General features: G+C 37.1%; 1 protein-coding gene across 1 annotated transcript; it reads left to right on the forward strand.

Annotated features, from left to right (window-relative positions):
- Positions 1–4,518: 4,518 nt before the first annotated feature.
- LOC111499648 (probable LRR receptor-like serine/threonine-protein kinase At4g37250) lies at positions 4,519–7,681 on the forward strand. The gene is made up of 2 exons (XM_023151271.1): positions 4,519–6,422; positions 6,840–7,681. The coding sequence occupies exons 1-2, from the start codon at positions 4,841–4,843 to the stop codon at positions 7,523–7,525; spliced, it is 2,268 nt and encodes a 755-aa protein (XP_023007039.1). The 5' UTR covers positions 4,519–4,840; the 3' UTR covers positions 7,526–7,681.
- The last annotated feature ends 1,144 nt before the right edge of the window (positions 7,682–8,825 follow it).

An 8,825-nucleotide genomic window follows, 5' to 3' on the forward strand; every position in this document is an offset into this window, starting at 1 on the left:
AGTGTGCATTCGTAGTCATAAAAAAAAGGGAAGTATCCCAATGTATAATTTTTTATCTTAAATCATTCATGTGACATAACCTCACACATTCTTCACATATTACCCTAAATAACATGTATGCATAAGGTTTTGTACATTCATCATTTATAGCATTACTTAGGGGTTGTATATAAGAAAGCTCATCATTTTCATAATGCAACATGACATCTTATACATATATATCATCGTAACATGATAACCTAAACCTAATTTTGCAAACAATAATTTAAACTAGACTCCAACTAATTTAAACGAGCTAAAACAAATTTTGCATAAAGTAATTTATACTTGACTCCAAAATTTTAAACGGCTAAAAGGTACGTACTAACCTTAAATACTTCAAAATAGTTGAAACTAGAAATGGTCCAAACACATCAAACTCAAGTTGGATCAGCCAAAATCTTAGTTTGCAGCAGTAAAAAAAAAAAATATTTTGATTCGAACCGTTCAAGTGGGATAAAAGAAAGGCCAAAGGACCTCTATTTTACATGCTTTTTTTCATTTTTGGGTTATTTCACAATTTTTTTTTATCCCGAGCTTATTAAACAAAAAATTAACAATTTAATGAATTGAATATAAATTAATAATAATGTCAAAAGTATATTCTATTTTCCCCAAGTTCAAAGTAACTAAGCATGGACATTATTGTTGCTTAAACCATGACTTAAGCATTAAGGTTAATTACATTAAATTGATGACTTTATGTATCAATTATTCATACTAATTTTTAACCTTATTATTAAAAGTAAAAAGAAAAAAAGAAAAAAAAAAGGTAAAAAAGAAGAAACATTTCAAAATGCTTCCAACCCATCTCTTCTAGCTGTTAGAAGCTTTTTTTATTATTAGAAAAGATGATAAAAAGATGCTTTTTTTAAACTCTTTTTCTCTTCTTTTAATGTAGAAAGAAAGGATATTTAGGATATTCATAAAGGAATGGGGACATCCATTTTATATATAATTTTGTATCGAATGATGATCGGGGTACTCCTTAGAGAACATTTAGAACAAAAAAGAGGAGCATAAAGATATTGTCCCTTTTGAGTTTTCTCTTTCGAGCTTCCCCTCAAGGTTTTAAAACGCGTTTACTAGGGGGTTTCCACACCCTTATAAAGGGTGTTTTGTTATCCTCCCCAACCAATATGAAACATCACAGTGGCTTGGACTTGGACCGTTACAAATGGTATCAGAACCAGATATCGGACAATGTACTAGCCTTCTCGTTGTTCCCCGAAGGAGGGTAGACACGAGGCGGTGTGCCAGTAAGGACGCTAGGCCCCGAAGGGAGTGGATTTGGTGGCGGTCCCACATCGATTGAAGAAAGGAACGAGTGCCGGCTAGGACACTGGACCCCAAAGAAGGGTGGATTGTGATGATCCATATTAGTTGGGGAGAAGAACAAAACATTCTTTATAAGAGTGTAGAAACCTTCCCCTATTAGACACATTTTAAAGCCTTGAGGGGAAGCTCGAAAGGGAAAGCCCATGGCGACACCAAATGTCCTCCACATCGTGCCTGTGCCTCTTACACAATAGGCACACCCTTAAATTCACCTTAAAAGTATTTTTAAAAGTGTGAGCATTGAAGTAAGCCCCGCTGGAGTTAGATATGCATATTCACAAAGTAAGATTAACTTGTGATCTACCCTGGATTAGGATCATTTAACTTGACCATAATTGACACATAGAAACGGTAGCCATCTAAATTGTAAATTCTTTCTAATATTGCTTTTAGTTTGAAGTCATTTGTCGTTCTCTAACCAAAACATCTTAAATTTTAACTTAAATAAAATATCTTAATACTCACCTTGCAAATAGAACCAAGAAAAATGGTCGAACTAAACTGATCCAATTAAGTCAGATCAAAACAATCTGACTTAACAAAACCACTAGACGACATAACCAAATTTTGGTGTTCAACGCATGATAATGCATGATTCCTCTAGCAGTTATGCACACATCCTTCCTCGACAAACCACAACAATCTAAATCTAAAATGACAACCACAAAAATAACGTGTAACACTCTGTGGCACAACTACTCTAGAGATCTCCTAGTGAGAGGCATCGACACTGGGACACTGGGACAAATACTTAAGAGTCCAAATTGAAAGTGAAAATTGAAACGAATTTCTGTGAAAAATAATTATAGACTGCAATCTACAACATAGTAACTTAAATCAAGGAATAAGAGTGATAGATGAAGAACTAAATGAAGATCAAATGACCATGGACTTGAGCAATCGCACAAATAACTAAGAAGATGAATGGTTAATGAGAAGAAATCGGAACTAGAATTGGATGCATGAGCTTAATCTAAAACACGATCGAGCGCTCACCATGAGAGTTGATAGCATCATAAGTATAGAATTGTGGCACTCACGCTCTATAGCCACTTCTAGGCTAAACCACACGACTGCAAGCTCTCTCATCAAATCGGATTATTACTAAACAATTATATTACTTGCTTGTAAGAATCTTATCGAATAATTTATCATATAACCAGATTGGATCCGGAATTTGTGGAATAGAGGCCAAATCCACTGGTGTGGTTTGGAGTTTAGTGAAAAGGAGAAAACAAACCCAATGCACTTCCTCTGTTTGGGGTATCAAATCCATGCACTGAAATTCATATTGGTTGTCCCATTCCCTTTGCTACCGTCCATAGCCGTCGCCTTCCTGCTGCTCTCTGCCACTGCACCTGATGTGCTTTATCATCTTTCTTTTCAAGTCCCGTTGATGGTCATTCTGAATAGACTCTAGATATAAGTAGATGAGATGATTGTCGAGTTTGTAACGATAATGTTTATTTAAGCTCATATTTAGTATAATATTTGTGATATTCCACGTTAGTTATGGAAGAGAATCAAACACTCTCAATAAGGGTGTAGAAACTTTTCCGTAAGCGTTTTAAAGCCTTGAGAGGAAGTTCGAAAAAGAAATCCCAAAAAGAACAATATCTGCTAGCGGTGAGCTTGAGCCGTTACAAATGGTATCAGAGCCAAGTTATTGGGCGATGTGCTAGTTAGGACGCTGGGTCCCGAAAGGGGGTGGATTTTGTGGAGGTTCCACATCGATCGAAGAAAGGAAAGAGTGTCAGCGAGGACGGTGGGCCCTAAAGGGGTGTGAATTGTGATATCCCATATTAGTTGAGGAGGATAATCAAACATCATTTATAAGGGTGTGAAAAACTTCTTCTAGCAGACGCGTTTTAAAGCCTCAAAGGGAAGTTCGAAAAGGAAAATCGAAAGAAGACAATATTATTTTTTAGATTTTAGTCAGTCTTGACATAGTACGTGTTAAGTGAAATAACTTAATCGATAATTTTGAAGACGTTTGACTAAACTGAGATGAACCTAAGAAAATTAAGGATCACGTGATAGGGAATGAATGATATATATATATATATAAATACTAAGATGTTGAAGAATATAAAAAAATATATTTAAAACCTAATTTCATAGATCCAAAGCTTACCTACTAAATTATTTAATTTTCTTTTTATAACTTAAAGTTTGGGTTAACAAATATTGAACTTTGAAATGGACCCTAAAGTCAAAATAGTAAATGGAGTACTTTATTATTTAAAGGTACTATAAAATTACATTCTTAACCCTTTTGGGATGATAATTTTGGATTTAAAATTGATTTGATCAAATCATTATTGGCCCATCATTTCAATTATATGTTCTAATATGAACCCAATTACTGTTAAATGATAATTAATGCAAGTTATTTAGAGGATTATATTAAGTTCAAATTTTGATTTATTGAATTAAATGATGATAATAATAAATATGACAAAGATATCATTGAATGAATTGGTAATTACCACAAAATAAATGTATATCATATCAATGGTTTTTTAAATCACATGTAATGTTTTTTTTTTTTTTTTTTTTCATAATCAAACTTGAATTATAAGGTTTGAATTAGGTTATTTTTTCTTTGAATAGACCTGTTTGGTTTAGGGTTTTCATTAGTTTTAGGGTTTTTTTTCTTCTGGCTCCCGTCGTGCTCCACCTCTAAGCATCACGTGGCAATGATCTCCTTAGTTTGCACTCTTGACATATGAGACGACTCTTCACTCAAGACTCATCTTTTAGTTCCCACTCTAGTCTCCACGCTCTTGCACGCCACATCACTACTCAATCTCATCTTTTAGACGACCAACAAAAGTATTGGCGGGTCCAATCAACCTAACTCAACCTATGTGCGCTCATAATTGTGGAAAATAATAGATTAGTTAAATTAATTAAAATATACTTAAACTCTGTAGTTTATCTCAGAAAATACTCTTAAACTTTTTTAAAAAAATATATTATCCAAACGGGGTACGGTTGTTCAAAAGAACGGGATGAATTCAATTCAATCTAACTAACTTAGTACCATTATTTGATGAGTTGGGTTAATGGTAATTAATGTTCCAAACTTGAGGGATGGTAGAATTTAATTTGTGGGTAAAAAACAGGTCCTCTGCAACCTGTTTGGAGTTTATCATATGTCACATAGCCAAAAGATGCGTATTCTTCTCCTCATATGTTTCTTGAATCTGAGTAACGATGATGAATTAGGTATATAATTTCGATATAAATTATTGAAATGGGAGCAGATAACGTGCCTTATGAATCATTGTGAAGCATAGAATTTATAGCTTTCTGCAGAGATCCAGTAAGCGCATATCGGTCACCTACTTCAATTTCTTTTCTCTTAATATTCTTTCTTCACATGCCCTTTCTCTCTCTTATTTTCTCTCTCCTATGTTCCAGTTTCAGAGATGTCGGACTTCTTTTGTAGTGTCGAATCATGAGCTGCCATTGGAGCTGCAGAGTTCTTGCTCTGCTTCTTCTTCTTCTTCTTCTTCTTCTTCAATGTTGTTGTGATGGCTTGAATTCTGATGGAGTTTTCTTGCTTTCCTTTAAGTATGGCGTTTTGGACGACCCTCTTTTTGTGCTTCAGAACTGGAATTACTCCGATGACACGCCGTGTTCATGGCGGGGTGTCACCTGCGGCGGTGATGGTGCTACGGTTACAGCTTTATCGCTACCCAATTCTCTGCTTATGGGCTCTGTTTCTTCTGATCTGGGTTTGATTCAAAGCCTTCAATTTGTTGATCTTTCGAACAATTCCTTTAATGGGTCTCTTCCTTTGTCTCTGTTCAACAATTCCATGCTTCGGTTTCTTGATTTGTCGGAGAATTTGATTTCCGATGAGGTTCCGGCGGCGGTGGGTCGACTTGGGAATCTGCAAGTTCTTAACCTCTCCGGCAATGCTCTGTTCGGGGAGTTTCCGAGTGATCTTGCGAATTTGGGTAATCTCACGGTTATATCTCTTAAGAACAATTACATTTCCGGGGAACTTCCTGGTCGGTTTGGAACGGTTGAGGTTTTAGATCTGTCTTCTAATTTGATTAATGGGTCTTTGCCGTTCGATTTTGGTGGCGACAGTTTACGTTACTTCAACATCTCGTATAATAGACTTTCCGGCCAAATCCCGCCGGATTTCGCCCACAAAATCCCAGCCAACGCCACGATTGATCTCTCATTCAACAACTTCACCGGTGAAGTCCCTGTTTCCGACGTGTTCATGAACCAAGAAGCAAACTCCTTCGCCGGAAACCGCCAACTCTGCGGCGAGATAACGAAAACTGCATGCCCAATTCCTTCGTCGCCGGCGTCTCTCCCACCGGCAATCGCCGCCATGCCAATTGACCCAAGTACCCCAGAAACCACCTCGCCGGAAAAAGAGAGCGGAACAGGGCTAAAATCCTCAACTATAGTCGCGATTGTACTCGGCGACGTCGTCGGATTAGCAATTCTGTGCCTCCTCTTCTTCTACGTCTACCACTTGAAGAAAAAAAACAAAACCGACGAAACCCATTTGAAAAACGAATCCAATTTGGCCAAAGACAGCTGGTCCACATCTTCATCGGAATCCAGAGGATTTTCGCGATGGTCCTGCCTGAGAAAAAAAGAGTATCCAGAAGAGGGAAATTCCGAGCAGGTTAGTATCGGTTCCATCTCCGGCCGCCGCGACACAACGGAGGAGGGCGGAGAAGGGAACAAAAGGGGAACTTTAGTGACAGTAGACGGCAGAGAGAAAGAGCTGGAACTTGAGACGCTATTGAAAGCATCGGCGTACATTCTCGGCGCTACAGGATCGAGCATAACGTACAAGGCAGTGCTGGAAGATGGCACTGCATTTGCAGTGCGGAGAATCGGCGACGGCGGAGTTGAAAAGTATAAAGATTTTGAGAATCAGATTCGAGTTGTAGCTAAATTGGTTCATCCAAATTTGGTTCGTGTTCGTGGGTTCTATTGGGGCATCGATGAGAAGCTCATCATTTATGAGTTCGTTCCTAATAGTAGCCTTGCCAATGCCCGTCACAGTGAGTTTCTTTCTCTCTATTACTTATTTTCATGTTTTGAGTAGGTTCGTAAGCTCGGTCGTTTTGTTTTCGGCTTCTCCAAAAAGTCTTATACTAATGAAGATTTATTTCTTACTTATAAACCTATCATCCCTAAATTAGTTAACGTGAGACTCTCTACCAACCATCCCAATTTCTGGATTCGAAGAACATGAAACTTGGCGTTTACGGCATTGGATAGATGAAGTAAATAGGTGACAGTGGAGTAGGTGCAGCTGAAAGTGTTCATTTTTAATGGCTATTTGGGAAGTCAACCCATTTTTTATGGTCGTTTGCATTTACCATTGGTAGCAGAGAAGAGCATTAAATTAGAACACGTAATACCCTGTCACTTTCCCGGGAAAATCATGTTCATTCTTTTCCTTTTAATTTCCTCAGGGAAAGTGGGCTCTTCACCTTGTCATCTTCCATGGGAGGCCCGATTGAGAATAGCAAAAGGAGTAGCCCGTGGCCTTTCTTATCTGCATGACAAGAAGCACGTCCATGCCAACTTAAAACCTAGCAACATTCTTTTGGGCTACAATATGGAGCCCAAGATAGGCGACTTCGGTCTCGAGAAGGTCTTATTCGGTGATTCGACTTACAAAACGGGTAGCTCGACTCGAAATTTCGGGAGTAAGAGGTCAACTGCATCTCGTGATAGCTTCCAAGACTTTGTTACTGGACCTAGCCCTGGACCAAGTCCAAGTCCTAGCTCGATCAGTGGAGTGTCACCATACCTAGCACCAGAATCACTTCGAAGCTTGAAGCCTACTCCAAAGTGGGATGTGTACTCTTTTGGAGTGATACTACTCGAGCTACTAACAGGAAAGATCGTTGTGTTAGATGAGTTGGGTCAAGGGCTTGAGCTTGCCGTCGACGATAAAAGTCGAGCCTTAAGAATGGTTGACATGGCGATTCGAGCTGACATGGAGGGGAGAGAAGATGCATTATTATCATTCTTTAAATTAGGTTATAGTTGTGCATCTCCTACCCCACAAAAGAGACCATCCATGAAAGAAGCCTTACAAGTTTTGGAGAAATTTCCAACTATATCCACGTCATCACACTATTATGGTCTCTAGAGGATATAAACAAGTGAAAATAATGTTGACCAAGTTCCATGTTTATAATTGTGTGTGTGATTTGATGTTTTTTTTATTAGATTAGCCTTTGTTCATTTTATGAACTTATGACCCACTGATTTTTTAGTTAAATCACATTTTTGTTTCTTATCCTAATTTATTTACCGTTTCGATTTTTTTCGAGTTAGATTATGTTTCTAATGTGACAAATGTGTTCGTTTCAATAATGATATTGTAAAAAAATGAGCTTATTTCAATAATTCGAACATTTAATAAATCAACCTGTAATTAAGTTATTTAAATATTCACTTTATTTTATTTTATTCTATTGTTAATTGGTTACAATTTTGAGAAAGAAAATAATAAAATAAGATGGGGAAAGACAAATGGTTTGAGAATTGGGAGATAATAATGGGAATTTCAAGAACATCCAACCACTCTTTAATGTGGGAGATGTAACAAAAGGAATCAATCATTTTAATTTATGTATTAAATTAAGTTATTAAAATATAATACCAAAGCAAGTTTAACCCTAGAGGGCTCAAATTGAGTTGTTTTAAGCTAGAAATTTGAATTAAGGGATATTTTTAACTAAGTATGCTCATGTCATGTCTTGATATGATATCGTGAAAAATCAAGGTTAAAGTGAACGATAAGGAGCACCTTAAATCAACTTTAGGATTATTGAGTGACTTCGTTTCATGCTAACCAAGTAAGAGACTCTATTATCGATTCGATTGGAAGAATTGTCTTATGTATGATGACATGTGGTCCGTGACCCGTACATTTGTCATATGCTTGAATGTTATATTATGTTACGGTATGTTATGTGATGTTATGCTAGGATATGTTATGTTATACTATAGATGTTAGGCTAGAATATGCTATGTTATACTATATAATCATGTTATGTTATGTGGTATTAGGCTATAATATGCTTTGCTATGTCATGTTATGTAGTGTTACACTATGGCAAGCGTGTTATGTCATGATCATGCCATGATGTATAAAAGTGATATGAAATTTGGACGAATATGATGCAAAAATGTAACAACTCAAACTCACCGCTAGGAGATATTGTATGCTTTAGCTCGTTACGTATCACTGTCAACCTCACGATTTTTAAACGCATCTACTAGGGAGAGATTTCCACACCCTTATAAAGAATGCTCCGTTCTCCTCTCCAACCAATGTGGGATCTCAAAATCCACCCCCTTAGGTACCCAACGTCCTTGCTAGCATACCGTTTGGATTTCCACACCTTTATAAAAAATGCTCTGTTCTCCTCTCCAACCAATGT

This window comes from Cucurbita maxima, unplaced genomic scaffold, assembly GCF_002738345.1.
Source record: "Cucurbita maxima cultivar Rimu unplaced genomic scaffold, Cmax_1.0 Cma_Scf00027, whole genome shotgun sequence".
NCBI lineage: Eukaryota > Viridiplantae > Streptophyta > Magnoliopsida > Cucurbitales > Cucurbitaceae > Cucurbita > Cucurbita maxima.